The following is an 18,275-nucleotide window of genomic DNA, read 5'->3' as shown; positions in this document are numbered from 1 at the left end:
TTCTATCAATCTTTCCATTCTTCTGTAAATAACTTGTATCAGTGTTTCTCACACATGACTCAAGTAATTAATGGTTTGGTAATACTCACAGTCATCAGCACATCTTATTTGGCACTGGTATTATTAAACTCTTGTTGAAGTTCTTCGATACTTCGTCTAATTCTTTCAAACATTTCAATAATACTGAGGAAATACCATCTACTTGACGAACTGTGTTTCCACTTTTCTTTCAGTTTTGTCAAATACACAGTTAGTACAGTAGCAGCAGGTCTTGGCTTGTGTCTGTCTTCGCTAAAATAATGCTTTTCTATGCTGTTCATAATAGTTCACCTAAATTCCTGTTTCCCAATCCATTATTGGACCTACCCCTAATTATCCCTATTTGATTTTGTGTTAATAGTTTTCTACTCACCTGATCATAAATACTGTTCTTCCTGCCCTGTAACTTCACTAATTCCTAACATATTGAACGTCAATCTATTAATTTTTTTCACATTTTCAAATCTGCCTACCCAATTAAGGCATTTAATATTAATTGCTCTGATCCATAGAATGCAGGATTTGTTTTTCCTGATTACCTAATCCTCTGGAGTAATCCATGGCTGGAGATCAAAATGGGTTGGCTATTTTACCTAAATCACTTTAGGTGAAAGCCAGAATATTCCCTTTAATCCATGTCTATTGATGTCAGCAACTGGTTGTTATACCTAAATCATCTTACTACTCAGCCACATTGCATTTGAATTGATCTTACAAAGGATTAAAGTGTGCTGCATATTTCTCTAGGAGTTGGTTAACTGCTAAGGAGTACCAGTGGCCAAGAAAATGAAAGCACAGACAACAAATTCTGTGGGTTAACTGTAAAATGGGATGTAAAAGGAAGATATTTAACAAAAAAATCTACAGAATCATTCATAGCTATGACCAGGAAAAATATTAGTAAGAGTTAAAGTGCACAAAATTCAGTGGGAAGATTTTGAAATGATAGAGAGTGTTACATATGCAGATCCAACTCGAATGAGACTTTTGAAGAAAGGAAAAAGAGTGAAAAGACAACATTGTGTAATAGCTTAACTAAAATTAAGGATGCTACACAGTTCAGCAGTTAGGTCATTTGAGTTAATATTATGGGGAAGAGAGTAGGAGAGGAATTCAAGGAATTATTTGAAGTTTCAAAAGCAATCATATTGGTTGCTCCAGGTTTCATGCATTGTTACACATAGTTGTCCGAGTGGCTTATCAATCAGTTGAAGATAACTTTTTACCAGGAAAGTATTCAACCTCAAATTGTGGCACTTGCATTTGAAAATAGATCATCTGGTGCACAATAGTCATTGATAAACTATCAGATAATCTGCAGAACAGGTTGTAATCTCAGTTTGGAAAATTTTGTAGAAGAGAGTTTGAGAAGAGAGACCACAGTTATGACAAGGCAGCTCGACAGTGTCATGATGAGAGCTTACCTCCCAACTAAGCTCCATCAATTCTAGAGTTTTGTACCAAAAATCAGATCACATTCCTGCCTCAGACACCTACAGCATAGACATCACTCCATGTGACTTTTTCTTGTTTCCAAATCAAAACAGTGATGAGAGTATTCCTTTGTGACATAATTTGCAGCAATAAAGATAATTTGTCAGGGGCATAAAAAAAAACAGTTTTTTACACTTTTGTTTGGCCTGAGCTCTCTCTCTCTCTCTCTCTCTCTCTCTCTCTCTCTCTCTCTCTCTCTCTATCAACTTAATTATTTATGGAATATAAACTCTATTTTAATTTTCTTCTTTACTTTTCATTTCATGAGGAAGTACTTCTGATGTGGAAGTTCAAAGTAAGTTTGTTTAACCGAAGTGTGTGTAGTATTTGTATGTTACTTTCTTTCTGTCACTAGGTGCATGTTTCTGAAATAATGCAGAGGAGCATACTTGGTCAGCTGTTGCCAGAAGCAATGATAAGTTACCTGGAAAATCATGGAGCTGACAAATTTGCTGAGATATATTTAGGTGAATTTGATACACCTGAAGCTATCTGGAATAGTGAAATGAGGTACATCAAATAAATTTGGAGTTCAGTAATTAATTTAAGTGATGAATATTTTGTAGAAAGGAAAATATATTTCTTATTAAATATATAATTATTATAATAGTTCTATATTTATTATAAATAAAGATGAAGAATATGTTTCAGAATGATTGTGACTTCGGTCACTAAAATTTCTGTATATTTTTAAGTGCTAGGACATTTATCTTTATCATAAATGATAGCCAATGGCTACACAGACCATGATTCTGGTCACTGGGCCTGGATGCCCTTGTCGAGCACCCTCCTGAAAGACACATTCTTACAGCTATCGGCCTTGTATGCAACCACCACACAAGTATAAGTTGAAATGTATGTGCTCCCATTAAGAAGCAGGTTTTGGGAACCGAGGTACTGTAATAATGACAATAGTAATGAAGAACACTAAGCCAACAAGCCTGAGTCTCTTCCCAGGAATTAGTTTCTGATGCTGCTGGCGAGTTTGCTTTGACCTGTAATTATATTCCATGATTAAGATGTTGTCATGGATGTTGCTGGGCAATCCATGATTGCCATTTCATATTGATGAAGAAGCCTCTTTCATTTGAGCAATTTTAAGGTGGTGTGCTGCATTATTAATATGTGCGATTATTTGTCAACTGCTATCGCCTATTTCCCACTGCTATGTGCACAATGTGTGTTGCACTCTTGCAATGCAGATGATAACATTGCAACTACCATGTCATGTTCAAGCCATATGTTTGTGATATGGTTTGTTTGTGGCAAGACATGGTGGAACCAAAGAGATCTGTAAACCGAGAGTTCACTTCTCAATTCCAGTAGCCTTCCAAGTGAACTATGAATTATGCCTGAGATCAGACCTTTGTGGATAGGCAGCTGCACACTGATAGAGCCAGTGATACTGTTGAGTGTAATTAACTGGAGATCCAGTGTTGTTTTCCTATACATAAAACTCATTTTTGTAATAGACTACAGTACTTTTAAGTACTAGACACACACATTTTGAAAGTGTTCATGATCTCTATAATGCGTGACTGGAATGGCTGAATTAATGGTACTGACCTCTGTTATTAAATTGTAAATAACTTTAGCCACAAGTTTTAAGGAAAGGAATTTTTGTTGGCAATTTCACTTACTATAGTATGCCCTCTGTACCCAGTCTGTGCTTTGCTGGATCTCTTCATTTAAAGGAAGGAAGAGTAGTACTATGGAGGCACAAGAGGGAACTTAGATGAACAATACTGCAAGGTCTATACCAAACACATCCTGTTTCCATCTTCTCTAAGACTTAATGAATACGACAGTTTTTTGTACTTAAAGCACCTCTGTATCATAGTTGTTAATTCTTATTTCATATACTGCAGGATGGAATGTGACATTATTATGAAAAGGAAAGTCTTTACACATCATATAGTGGAGATGCTGACAACAAAAAGACTGTCACAGTATAAGCTTTTGGTGAACAAGGTGACACTACTGGGCATGGCATTGTTGGCCAAAAGCTCGTTCTTTTCATTTACTTGTAGCTGTTTCTTTGTCAGTATTCAGTGAAAGTGGAATGGCTATTGTCATAAGTATTCTGTATTTTGAAATTTGACTGATAGAAATGTGCAAATCTGCAATTTTGGCACTGTAGGTGGTGAATTCTAGCCCTTCATATCTGCTTGATTTTGATGTTGTTGTGTGTAGGTGAGATTAGAGAATGTATGCTATTTTGCAAGTTACATGTAAACCTGTGTGCTTGTGTTTGTTATTCTGTTTAGTGTTTGTTTTCATCTCACTATAAATAATTGATAATTAGTTATTCATGTATTCCATGGGTCATAATTGTGATGCTTGCTGGGATGTGGAATTAACCACTTCACAATTGCAATAGATTCCTCAGGGAATTGATGGCAAAACGCTGACTATTTGCATACTTGTTCACGTTGTTGTTGTGGTCTTCAGTCCTGAGACTGGTTTGATGCAGCTCTCCATGCTACTCTATCCTGTGCAAGCTTCATCTCCCAATACCTACTGCAACCTACATCCTTCTGAATTTTAGTGTATTCATCTCTTGGTCTCCCTCTACGATTTTTACCCTCTACGTTGCCCTCCAATACTAAATTGGTGATCCCTTAAAGCCTCAGAACAAGTCCTACCAACCGATCCCTTCTTCTGGTCAAGTTGTGCCACAAACTTCTCTTCTCCCCAATCCGATTCAATACTTCCAAATTAGTTATGTGATCTACCCATCTAATCTTCAGCATTCTTCTGTAGCACCACATTTCGAAAGCTTCAATTCTCTTCTTGTCCAAACTATTTATCGTCCATGTTTCACTTCCATACATGGCTACACTCTATACAAATACTTTCAGAAAAGACTTCCTGACACTTAAATCTATACTTGATGTTAACAAATTTCTCTTCTTCAGAAATGCTTTCCTTGCCATTGCCAGTCTACGTTTTATATCCTCTCTACTTCGACCATCATCAGTTATTTTGCTCCCCAAATAGCAAAACTCCTTTACTACTTTAAGCGTCTCATTTCCTAATCTAATTCCCTCAGCATCACCTGACTTAATTCACCTACATTCCATTACCCTCCTTTTGCTTTTGTTGACTTTCATCTTATATCCTCCTTTCAAGACACTGTCCATTCCATTCAACTGCTCTTCCAAGTCCTTTGCTGTCTCTGACAGAATTACAATATCATTGGCGAACCTCAACATTTTTATTTCTTCTCCATGGATTTTAATACCTATTCCGAATTTTTCTTTTGTTTCCTTTACTGCCTGCTCAATATACAAATTGAATAACATTGGAGAGAGGCTACAGCCCTGTGTCACTCCCTTCCCAACCACTGCTTCCCTTTCATGTCCCTTGACTCTTATAACTGCCATCTGGTTTCTGTACAAATTGTAAATAGCCTTTCCCCTCCCTGTATTTTACCCCTGGCACCTTTAGAATTTGAAAGAGAGTATTTCAGTCAACATTGTCAAAAGCTTTCTCTAAGTCTACAAATGCCAGAAACAAAAAACATAGGTTTTCCTTTCCTTAATCTTTCTTCTAAGATAAGTCGTAAGGTCAGTATTGCCTCATGAGTTCCAGTATTTCTACGGAATCCAAACTGATCTTCCCTGAGGTCGGCTTCTACTAGTTTTTCCATTTGTCTGTAAAGAATTCGTGTTAGTATTTTGCAGCTATGGCTTATTAAACTGATAGTTTGGTAATTTTCACATCTGTCAACACCTGCTTTCTTTGGGATTGGAGTTCTTATATTCTTCTTGAAGTCTGAGGGTATTTCGCCTGTCTCATACATCTTGCTCACCAGATGGTAGAGTTTTGTCAGGACTGGCTCTCCCAAGGCCGTCAGTAGTTCCAATGGAATGTTGTCTACTCCGAGGGCCTTATTTCGACTCAGGTCTTTCAGTGCTCTATCAAACTCTTCACGCAGTATCGTATCTCCCATTTCATCTACATCTACATCCTCTTCCATTTCCATAATATTGTCCTCAAGTACATCGCCCTTGTATAGACCCTCAATATACTCCTACCTTTCTGCTTTCCCTTCTTTGCTTAGAACTGCATCTGAGCTCTTGATGTTCATACAAATGGTTCTCTTATCTCCTGTAGGCAGTATCTATCTTACCCCTAGTGAGATAAGCCTCTACATCCTTACATTTGTCCTTTAGCCATCTCTGCTTAGCCATTTTGCACTTCCTGTCGATCTCATTTTTGAGACGTCTTCAGTCTGTTTTACCCTGAAGAACAGTTGGTATTCCTTATACTGTAAGACAGTGCATTTCACCACAGTTAAGCCTCACTAACCAGTAATATGTATCTGCCGCATTCCCCCCTCCCAAAGGAAAGAGAGAGAGAGAGAGAGAGAGAGAGAGAGAGAGAGAGTTGAAAACTAGATGTTGGTGTGGAGGAGGAACATATTTCTTGTTTCCTTGTTATTGTGACTTAACTAAAGTGAATGTTGTCTGGATGAAGTAAGCGTGTTATAAGGGTGCAAAAGGAGGGAGGGTTCAATTCTACAGAAAGGGTGAGACAACAGGAGGAGAGGGTAGAATTAGAGTACCAGATAAAGCTTTAGTAGTTCACACCAAGCAAATACAGTGGATTGAGGGTTTGAGAAGAAGATAGAATGTTTAGGGTCAGATTGACTTACCCGGTGTCATAAAATTTTATTTCCTTCATAATGAAGTCATTGCACTGTCACACCTCTTCCTTTTAATGTCAGTCTCTCTATTTTATCCTACTCACTTAATGTTTCATTCATTCATTTGTTCCATTTCAAACCTATTGATTGATTTTGAGTGTGAATATATTTGTGTGAATGGGAACTGTTTCAGACGAATGCTGATTGAGAAGGTTGCTGCTCACATTGCCGACTTCAGTCCTCGTCTGAGAAGCAATACGCGTGCCTTGTATTCATACTGTGCAATCCCAGCTGTGAGATATCCACAACTGGAACGTGAACTTTTCTGCAGTATATTTTACCTACGCCACCTTTGTGATACTCGTAAATTTCCGAACTGGCCTATCAAAGAACCTGTAAGTGGACAGTGCATTTATGCTGGTAAAATGCCACAAATTGTGTGTGTGTGTGTGTGTGTGTGTGTGTGTGTGTGTGTGGACACAAATGTAACGAGAGAGAGAGAGAGAGAGAGAGAGAGAGAGAGAGAGAGAGAGAGAGAGAGAGAGAATTGAAAACTAGATGTTTACAGTTGGGACCATTGTTTCTGAAATGTCTTAACATTTCTTAGATCTTTAACATTTCTAAGATATTTTTAGCATCCCACTTAGACAGTGAACTAACATAACATAGTTCCAGTAAGACCAACTTACAGGAATTGTGGACAAAGTTTAAACAGATAGTAAATCATGGTCTGGAGAGTTATGTGCCTAATAAATGGATAAAGGATGGAAAAGATCTACCATAGTTTAACAACAAAATTCGGAAGATAGTGAGGAAGCAGAGACTGGTGCACTCTGAAATGAAACTGCTACGCAAAACAAAAATTAATTAATTAACTAACTAACTTGCTTTTTGACTTTTTGTCTTTGACGAAGATAAGACAGGTACTGCATTAAAAAACTCTTCTGAATTTCTGGCCTACCTGCATACATTATTTTTACCCATCTACTACAAACACTTTGTGAAAAAAATTGACTATATACGAACGTGTTTTCTTTGTGGCTGCTGTAAGGAGAGAACGAGTTAGGTACAGGCTGAGTTGGCGGTTAGAAGTTTCTCCTTTTTTTGGTTCTTGGAGAACGCCAGGCAAAGTCAGAAAGAACTGCTACAACTTGTGATGAAGACACATTCTCCTTTAGCAGCTACAACATTCAATCACTGTAAGGTTTTCTTTTCTGGAAACACTTTCATAATGATAAGTTTGAACAAAAGTGGCAGTATGATATCTTCTAACTAGCAAACTGGCTGCTTAGGCAACGTCTTGAACATACAAACTTAGAGTGAAATATTGTGCGTCGTTCGGACCGTGATAGTAGCAGATTCAACCAGTTTGTTAATTCGCGAAGAAATCACTTTGTACTGTATTGCTAAACACACTAACAGTTTTCATGGAGGTCTGAGGATAAAAGATTGAGTAAAGGTTTGTAAAGATATTTACCTTCATTTTTTTCCACAAATTCAATTTTTATTCTTGATAATCATGATTACATGTTGACCTCTGCACTTCAAATTACTTGTATATGCAAACTTACCTGACCTCAAAAAGGCACAGTGTCCAATTGGCATTTCTTATCTCCTACAATAACAAGAAAACATAGGTGCTCGCCTCCCTCCCCAATAGGAAGAGTTCTGTTGTCCGAGCGAAGGACATTGTTGTACCAAATTACGGTAGCGCATAATCCATGGTACTTGCAGCCAGAATATTATAATCATATTACATTATGTAGGGACATTACAACTCTGGGTTCAAAAGAGAGTGCAAAAATGATAATCGAAACTTGGTGGAGATTTGTGCATCTGTCAAAAGATCTATGTGTGAAGCATACCACTACCACTGTCACATCTTAGCAAAACATCTGGCCAAGAACCCAAGAAAATTCTGGTCCTATACAAAATAACTAAGCAGGTCTAAGGACTCTGTCCAGTCACTCTTTGACCAGTCTGGTGAAGAAGTTGAAGATAGCCAAATGAAAGTTGAAGCTTTAAATTCTTTGTTTCAGAAATTGTTCACTCAAGAGAATCATTCAAACATGCTGTTATTTGACCATCGAACAGACTCCTGTATGGATAGCACAGTAATAAGCATCCCTGACATACAGAAACAAATGAAACAGGTGAAAGCAAATACGTTGCCAGGTCTGGATGGAATCTCAATTGGGTTGTTCAAAACTCAGTGGCATTGGTCCCTTACTTAGCTTGAATTTATAGTGAATGTCATGCTCAGTGCAGAGATGCCAGCGACTGAAGAAAATTGCAGGTGATGACTGTATGCAAGAAGAGTAAAAGAATGGACCTGCAAGATTTCAGACCAATATCCCTTACTTCAGTTAGCTACATTGAACACATTCTCAGTTTTAACGTAATTTTTTTGCAACTAAGAAGCTTATGTTTGCTGATCAGTATGGTTTTAATAAGCAGTACTAATGCAAAACACAGCTTGCCCTTCAGTCACAATATATTGTGAAATGTGGGTGAAGGGCAATAGGCAGATGCTGTATTTCCACATTCTAGATTTCTAGAAAGCATATGATATGGTGCCACACTACAGACTGTTAATGAAGTTATAAGCATCTTGTGTAGGTTACCAGATTTGTGACCAGCTTGAAAACTTCATAAGTAGTAGAACTCAGTATGATGTCCTTGATGGCAAGTGTTTACCTTAAACCAGGGTATTTACCAGGAGTGTCACAGGGAAGTAAACATAAATGTACAGCTCTGATCTCTCGCTTCTAACTTGCATCCATTTGTCCCAATGAAGGATGCATTCTGTGGGAAGCAGTTCATGGATAATCATTAGATTACTTGTACAGCAAGACGTTGGCTCTGACCTTGAACTGTAGAATGCTACCGTGTGGGCATACAGGCCCTCTCAGTATGGTGGCATAAGGCCATCACATTGCACAGAGAGTATGTTGAAAAATAGAAACTTGTAACCAAAAGAGAAATAATATGGTGTGTTGGAATCCTGAGTAAAACCACCCTGCTATCAGGAAAAAAATTTGTTGCGTTACTTGCTTAATGCCCCTTTTACATCAAACAGAACTGATTTGTCCCAGACAGATTTACAATGCTGATGAAACTGCCTTCCTTTATGAAGGAACATCCAAGAATATTTCCTCAGTTTAATTCTCATACCACTAAAAAGATGAATGAAATAGATACTGGTGACATTGTCGTTGGGAAACAGCAGAAATTGTTAAAATTGAACAAAGCTCCTAGGTGCGATGAAATCCCTATCAGATTCTCTAACCAATTCAGGGCTGAGAAGCCAACCCCCCCCCCCCCCCCCCATCCCAACTATCTATTGTAGATCCCTTGAACAAAAAATTGCACCCTGTAACTGGAAGAAAGCACACGTCACACCTCTCTAGGAGGAGAACAGCAGAAGTGACCCACAAAACTGCCATTCAGTATCCTTGACATACATTTGTTGTAGAATCTTAGAATATATTTTGAGCTAAAAAATAATGAGATATCTCCAACAAGCGTGAATTTTGAAAACATAGATCATGTGGAACACAGCTTGCACTTTTCTCACATGACGTCTGGTAAGCCATACAGCCTGGCATGGACTGGGTTGAGGATTTCTTGGTAGGGAAGGTGCAACATGTTAATTTGGATGGAGAGTTATTGACAGATGTAGAAGTAACTTTTGGGTGTACCCCTGGGAAGTGAGTTGGGCCCCTTGCTATTTTTGTTGTATATTGATCATCTTGACAAGATTTCAGAGTGGTGCAAAGATCACCAACTTGCTCTAAATGTTCAGACATATAAAATTGTGCACTTCACAAAATGAAAAGGCATAGCATCCTATAAATACAATCTTAGTGAGTCACAATTTGGAATCTGTAAACTCATACAAATATTTGGATGTAACAGCTCGTAGCAACATAAAGTGGAATGATCACATAGGCTCAGTTGTGTGTGAAGCAGGTAGTAGGCTTTGGTTTGTTGTTAGAATATTAGGGAAACACAGATTACAAACGAGATTGCTTACAAGTCACACAAGTGACCCATCCTAGAATACTGCTCAAGTGTATGGTACCTGGACCAAATAGGACTAACCGGGGATACTGAACATACACAGAGTAGGGCAGCACAAATGGTCACAGGTTTCTTTGATCTGCAGGAGGCTGTCACTGATACGTTGAAAGAACTAAAGTGGCGGACTCTTCAAGATAAATGGAAACTTTACCTACACTTTATTGACCCAAAGTTTCAAGAACTGGCTTTGAATGACGATTCTAGGAATATACTACAACCCCCTACAGTTGCTCCCAAGGGGATTATGGGGATTAGATCAGATTAATCATAGCAAGCACAGAGCTATTTAAACAATCTGTTTCCAATGCTCCCTACATGAATAGAATGGGAAAAAACCACTAATACCTGGTACAGTGAGGTGTATCCTCTGACGTATGCTTCACAAGTGGTACACAGAGTGTAGCTGTAGACATAGAACTGGCCACACAAACTTCAGCACTTTCAGACTGAAGTGCAGGTTACCAAATGTAAGTCTTGTACAAACAGGGTAAATATCCTTTGTGCTCGTTCAGTGGGTGAACAGAAATGAAAGCCAGTCACTAAGTGCAAACCTTAAACAAAACTGCGTGCCTTCAAAGCATTAGCAAACTTGGCACTTTATTAAAGGCATTAGAAAGTAGATTTAATGGACAGTATTGCTGCCAGAAGTTGATTCCATTCTGTTTTTGTTCTAACTGTGTGCATGTATTTGGAGGGGAAAAGTTTACCTGAAAAAGCAGTTATTTTATTGGCAAACACACTTGGTCATCCTACATACAAAGTGCTTGATTTGGATGATGGAATGATTTTTGAGAGGTACCTTTCACCTTGTAGTACAGTGTTCTCACAGCATGATGACCAAGGTTTGGTTGCAGATGTGAAACAACATTACTGGTTAAGTATCATGGAAATTGCTTTTTCAAGAACTTTCAGACATCCTTGGTTTCTGGAAACCCCTGAACATGCTAGATGCATACCATGGCAGTTGTAAGGCTTTAGATGCTGCATACCCCCAGTTGTAAGGCTTCAGATGACACAAAGATAACAACAATAGACTTCTTCTGGAAAGATTGCAACACTTTTTGCTGAAAATGGCTTTGAAGGTTTTAGTAATAAAAGAGGATACTGACTGAGGATGTGACTGATCTTGTGAAACCAAGAAAATTATGGAAACATGTGAGTGGTTAAATAGTGATACATATGAACTAGGATTTAAGCAGCTAAGTGAAGAGCATGTAGTGAACCAAGTCTGTCTGTTAAGAGGGAGAAGATGAAGACCAGGCAATCGAGAAACTTATCATGCACATTGGGACACTGAAATATGTTAATCTGTTATTAAAGTGCAGGACAATATTAATTTGACTAGAGCATGTTTTGCCTGTCTGGAAAACAAGAACCATCATCAGCAAAAAATTGAGTGGAAATTTTGAAACAGAAAGGAATCTTTGCATATTTTCTAAAAGTGAACTGAAAGCAAGTGACACACAATGCAATGTGCTTTCAGTATAATTTTGTTAACAATTGTCAGTTTCTGACAAGTACGAGGGTGGTTTGAAAAGTTCTCGGAATTACCATTAGAGGTCAGCAATAGTGCAATGAGTTGTTCATGTGATATTCATTGAACTGTTGCCTGTAAACACATGCCACATCATTGTTCTTGAAAGAGAGCTGTGGCGATGACATGGCTCTGTAGTTGTTCCCATGTAGTGATTTAGGAAGATGGAAAAAATAGAGATTCGAGCAGTGATTAAGTACTTCGTGAAGAAAGGTATGAAAGCAAAGGACATTCATGCCGATTTCCAGAATACACTGGGGAACTCTGCTCCTTCATATTCAACTGTTGCCAAGTGGGCAAATGAATTTAAATTTGGACGGGAGAGCTTAGATGATGATCTGAGTAGTGTTTGGCCAAAATGTGTTACTGCTCCAGAAATCATTGTAAAAGTGTACAAAATGGTCATGGAGGATATCTGATTGAAAGTGTATGAAATTGCTCATGCTTTCCAAATGTCATCTGAAAGGGTACATCACATTTTAAGTGAAGAATTAGAAATGAAAAAAAATATCTGAAAGATGGGTGTCGCGACAAGACAATGTGCGCTCACACGCGTGCTGTCGCCATGACAAAAATACATTAACTAACGTGTGAATTGTTGCCACACCCACCTTATTCATCTGATAGTGCTCCATCAGACTTCCATCACTTCCCAAAACTGGTGTGTGTGTGTGTGTGTGTGTGTGTGTGTGTGTGTGTGTGTGTGTGTGTGTGTGTGTATGAAGATTCACATCAAACAAAGAATTGGTAGCTGGAGTTTGACAACTATTTTGCAGGCCTTGAGGAAACTCATTTTTGAGGTGGGATTAAGGCACTGGAACATCACTGGACCAAGTGTGTTAATTTACAAGAAGATTACGTTGAAAATGAAAAAAAAGTTTTTTTTCTATTCCGTTCAGAGATCTTTCCAAACCACCCTTGTAATTCATAAGGAACCCAGTAGAATTTCTAACGTGACACATGGCGCAGTTTGTAAATAAAATAACTAAGTTTCTGGATTAAAAAATGTATCTTTTGGATTAGCCACACTTTTCAGTTATTTGTGCAGTCACAAATAACCAGGAGCTTGCTGTGTTTGCATGCTTCCAAGATACTCCCATATTTGGAAAGTTAATTCATTTCTCAACTTCCATATATTATAATGGTGAGAGATGTAGAATGTTAATCTTTTTATGTTGATTGATGTGTGCCTTCATAAATTTGCCATTATTCTAAACTTTTAATTGTGCACCTGTTGTTATGTTAACTGCCTTCACATAAAGCTGTACCACCCAAACACAAGCTAATGGTTCAATTCACGTATTGTAACTGGTAACAAAACAACATAAAACAAAATATTCAGCACTGAAATAATGTGTAGTATTAATATTATAAGATATGCTGAGCTCAAATTAAACAGGGTGTCCGAAGAGAAATGGTCAGTATTCAGAGATATAAGAGGAACACCCATTTAAAGCAAAAAACTCCATATGGACATATGTCCCTTTCCAAATGGTTTTCCAGAGTGTACATTTAGTGTATGTTTGTTTATGGGCTAGGTGGCGTGCACATGAGTCTTTCTTACTTAACCTGGTTGACATTTTATTCCAGCCCAACATATCTCATTGCTTTCAACTTCTTTGCTTGGGATGTGTTTTTTCCATTAAACTAGCCTCTTGAATTCACAGTTGTTCATGGTAGGTTGTAAGCAGATATAGTGCTCCTCCTGCTGTTAGAGAATACTGTTGGCACATTATGACACAACAAATTCCTGATCATACAGTGTTTACCAGAGTTTTCAGCACATTGTGTGAAACAGATATTCTCCCAAATTCCCAATTTATCTTCTGAACTTCTGAACATTTATTTCAACAACCTGTGCATGAACAACACCACACTGTCAAAATAGTGAAGCATAGTCATACTACCAACATGCAGTGACTTTCTGCTTTCATCAACGTCCCATGAACACGTGCTTGGTGAACATTACATGTGGAAAACTTGTACCCATTTCAGATACAGTGTCTCCCCAATCTTCACATTGGCGAAAGCACCACATGACTTGAATTTTGTCAGTGGTTATATGACAGTTGTCATTTGTTTCCATTAATACTATTCACCAGTGAAGTCACCTTTGCATAGAATAGAATCAACAAATCAAAAACACACGTAATAATTATCAATGGTCACAGGAGAATCCACAAGCTACAGTGGTAACCAATTTCCAAGATCATTTTTCGATCAGTGCTTGGTGCGACATGATCAGTAACGTGTTGATAGGTCTAGTCATTTTAGAAGAGCAAATGAAAGCTCAGAATTACTTCAATGTTTTGGAAAATTCATGTCTAAAACACACTGAGGATGTTCCTTTGGCCATGCAGACTGCAATGTACTGTGGATGGATCCCCTCCACATTTTACCAGATGACTGAGGGAATGTCTCATCTGCACTTAGCCTACTTGCTGGGTTGTTCATGATAGTAGAGTGAACTAGCCACCAAGGTTATGAGACCTTACTCCATTAGGTTTTTGTTTATGGGTTAGATGAAGTCTGAGGTGTAAAAGTGAAAGGTGAATACAAGAAATGAATGCTTGCTCGCATCATGGATGCTGTTATGCTCAGTAGGATATGTGCAGGGGCACTTAAACAAATATCAGGTCCCCTCAAGAGTGCCCAAATGCACTGAAGTTGACAGTAGGATGTTCGGACATTAATTGTGAACTGTACAAAAGCTGTAATGTGACGTGCATGATATCACTTTTAGAGATGGGTGTGTTAGAAATACATATTTTTCATTGATACTCTGTATAATGTAATGTTTACTGACTGTTGTACAAATGTACATTGTGTAAACTTAGCAATGTTTTGAATAATACAGAAAATATATAACAATGTAAATTTTAAATGTACTCTATATTGGAAACTATTTGGACTATGAAGTTTCTTGCTTCAAATGAATAAGCCTGTTATATCTGAATATTGACCAGTTCTGTTGGGACACCCCGTATAAAGTATAAAAAAGAAAATTACAGAGACAAAAAATTGGCCATTATGTATCTTCAGGTGATAAAATTCTGATACTGCCAAGAAACACGTTTAAAAGTAAGAAAACTAATCATAGACTTCAGAACTGTTAGTTCCTTGCTGAGGAATGATACACGCATCACTCAGATCCAGGATGAGATGGACTTATCTTTCCTGAGAAGTTTGCCAAGTCAGCTACACGTTAAAGTCCATTTGTCTCTAACACAGTGGATATAGCATTCATAACATGATTGTAAGAGGTGTATCCACTGTGCTAGATGCTGTAATGTATAGCTGTACGTGTAGCTAACTTGAAGTTCTGTATTTCTTCGGTATTGTCTTCTTGAAATATTGTAGTGAGGAAAAAATGCAGTGCATATCTTTTAGTAATAGTAAATATTACGGAAATTTCTGTTACATCTGTCTTAGATGGCAGTATGTGCAAGTTTGATGATTGAGGCACTTAAGAAATTCATGCACTCTTTGTGCTCTTAGTTGTACCCTCACAAAAAACATGTGTAATGCATTGGATGACAGGAGTAATGAGGGACTGGTAACAGTGTGCATATCTAGCATATTTGTAAATGTAAAGATGACTGTAAAATCTGTGAAAAAAGGTGAGAACAACTATCCTGTGCATCTTTGCTCTTACCCTGTCAAACACACTTTGTTCACCATATGTGCTTCACTCAGCTGCTCAAATCTAAATGTGTTTGTTGAACAAAATCGTCTCACTATGAAAGAAGGTAGGACTGTATGGAAAACCCATTTCTGAATTACTAAGAACACCCTTATTAGGTTATACCAAACACATGCGATGTTCTTTTCAAACTTAAAAGCAAAAAATGTATAGTGGATTTTGCATTGTAAAAAAGTAACTTGCAAAACTAAAATAAATGATGTAAGAGCTAGTCCTGTTACAGATGACAAAAGTTGTCCTGCTTCCTGACAGCAGATCAGTCTTTTTGAGCCGGCCCCAGTGGCCAAGCTGTTCTAGGCGCTTCACTCCGGAATTGCGTGACTCCTACGGTCGCAGGTTCGAATCCTGCCTCGGGCATGGATGTGTGTGATGTCTTTAGGTTGGTTAGGTTTAAGTAGTTCTAAGTTCTAGGGGACTGATGACCTCAGATGTTAAGTCCCATAGTGCTCAGAGCCATTTGAACAGCCTCTTCAAATTACCCACAGCAAACCATGCCATAACCCAAATCAACATTCGTGCAGTATTAGATTTGGCCTTTCGTCACATGATCATGAAGCAAGTTCAATATGACTTGCTTAGTTCAAAATTATTCCTTCTGAATCAATTTAATGTTAGAAATTCCAGAATAGTTGTCAGTTTTTGACTAAGGCTATTGTTTGAAGCTGGATGATTTTGACTGACGACAGCTAAACTGAGACTGCCTGTGCTCTCCTTGTTTATGCCAAGGCTGAATGTGCTAAAAGTGTTAGTACCTCACCTACATCATGGTTCAAATGTGCTAAAAGTGTTACTACCTCCCCTACCTTGTGGTTCAGAATATAACAGTATTCCCCTCAGGGAAATATCAGCTTTTGCAGAATTGCAGTAACTATATAGTTCAGAAAATAACAAATTTTGCAATGTTTCTCTTATGGTATAGAAACAAAAAATTCAAATGTAATTAAGACCAGTAGCAGCAAATGCAATGTGCACAGTTCTTGTTTCGTAACAGATGTATTAAATATTACTATAGTTCATATTTTTATTTGACCTCAGGGTGTATGTGACCTGGGACAACCAGGAGATCGGGGAAAAACCCAGGAATTTTTTCATCTGGGAGAAAACTGAGAAAAACCTGGGAATCTTTCGAATTCCGGGAAGTTTTCATTGTTTTAGTTTTCTGTTAATTTTTTGTGACTGGTAAGAACCGATGCTCTAACAAAGGATATTACTGTATCTCGCTACTGCAGAATAATACTTCAACAGTAAAACATAACGAGAGAAAGAAACGAAAATAACTGAAATTGCAAAGGAAATGTGCCATATACAGCAATGACGCAACAGTGATCATGCAAGCGTCTGTGAACAGCAAAATGTGTCAAAGGCTTTAGGGAGACTATGCAATGGTTCATAACAACAAATTGCCTTCGATGAGTGTCAAGTCACAACTGTTTACACTAGATTTGTTTTAGCAGTTAAGAGTGGGCTCATGCACATGCGCAGTTGAGTCGCGTTTGAGTAGTAGATTCCCCTGCTTCTGACCACAGGAATGTGGCTGTTGGCTGTGCAAGTAGTCCCAGCAAGCAGCTAGATGGTACTGGGAAAAGGAGGTGCCAAATACATATTATTAAGGAAAAATAAAACTTGTTTCACATAGCTCCCAGCTAACAGCACACCTTGGTCTGCCAATTATTCATATGATTTTGAAATGCATCCCTGTTGGTTTTTGAACATTTTTGAACACATTTTAAGTTGATTTCTGAATGAATAATAAGTTGATTTTGAATGCGTGCATAGTGTTCGTGAGGTCTCTGTCATGAGAATCCTCGCTGCATCTAAAAATAAACTTCTGCAGACAATAGGGGACAGGACTATACAAGCTGAGGGATGCCAATCACGGTCTGATTATCCTTTTACGTAAGTTGAACTATGTCCGAGATGAACCATGAACTTCTTAAATTGCAGAGTGTTTGACTCTCATTTACAAATCAACTCTGTGATGACGACCCATATGGAAGAATTTTGAACCCTAATTTATGTCATTATTAAAAAATTTTACTGGTGCGTTTGTGTGATATATCTTAAAGTGTAACACACACAAAAAAGATAACATTATATGCGAAAGCTTAGCTTCCCTTGCAGTTTGTTAACCTTAGAGACCAATATTATATGTGAATGCTTTGCTTTTCTTGTAGCAACACTATGTGTACTAATTTAAACTATTAACTTTCACTGTTTGTGTGGTCGTGCAACTTAACAGTGATGTTGCTGTTGGCTGACTACATCACTTGTCCTATATTCTGAATATCCTCTGTCATTGGCTGGCGAGATCTCGTGACATGAGCTATGACTGGCTTACAAAAGCACATTGTAATCTTGATTTCAATGATTTGGAAAGTAACATGTGGTGTTTGGTGCAATTCCAATGTATACTTTTGTAATACGAAAATACACAGCGTACATGTTGCTGCACGTCAAAGATATTTCCAAAACGTTTCTGAGGTGGTGGTTACGTTGGGACCCAATAGCACCCCTAAAATTTAACTGCCCATCCTGTTAAAAAAATGATTTTCACTGAACACTATGATGCTGCTGCTTGGTTTCACCTGTATCGCTTACTCCTAATTAGGAATGACCTTTAATTGTGAGGCTTCAGACTGAAATGATAGCAATCGCATGTAGTAGCTGTTTGAACACTAATTTTGCAGCATATACCTAATGACAAGACAATACATTTAAGCTACAACACTTAAAAGTGCTATATCAAAAATACAATGGGAGTAGTGAAAAAG

General features: G+C 37.9%; 1 protein-coding gene across 1 annotated transcript in view; it reads left to right on the top strand.

Annotated features, from left to right (window-relative positions):
* LOC126273173 (dnaJ homolog subfamily C member 13) overlaps window positions 1-18,275 on the top strand; it is a 337,754-nt gene that overhangs the window by 165,059 nt on the left and 154,420 nt on the right. The window contains exons 20-21 of the mRNA XM_049976652.1: window positions 1,889-2,043; window positions 6,378-6,579. Coding sequence (XP_049832609.1) covers window positions 1,889-2,043; window positions 6,378-6,579 — 357 coding nt within the window. The remainder of the gene's footprint in view (window positions 1-1,888; window positions 2,044-6,377; window positions 6,580-18,275) is intronic.

The sequence above is a fragment of the Schistocerca gregaria genome, chromosome 5 (assembly GCF_023897955.1).
Source record: "Schistocerca gregaria isolate iqSchGreg1 chromosome 5, iqSchGreg1.2, whole genome shotgun sequence".
NCBI lineage: Eukaryota > Metazoa > Arthropoda > Insecta > Orthoptera > Acrididae > Schistocerca > Schistocerca gregaria.
This window is presented reverse-complemented; position numbering and strand designations above follow the sequence as displayed.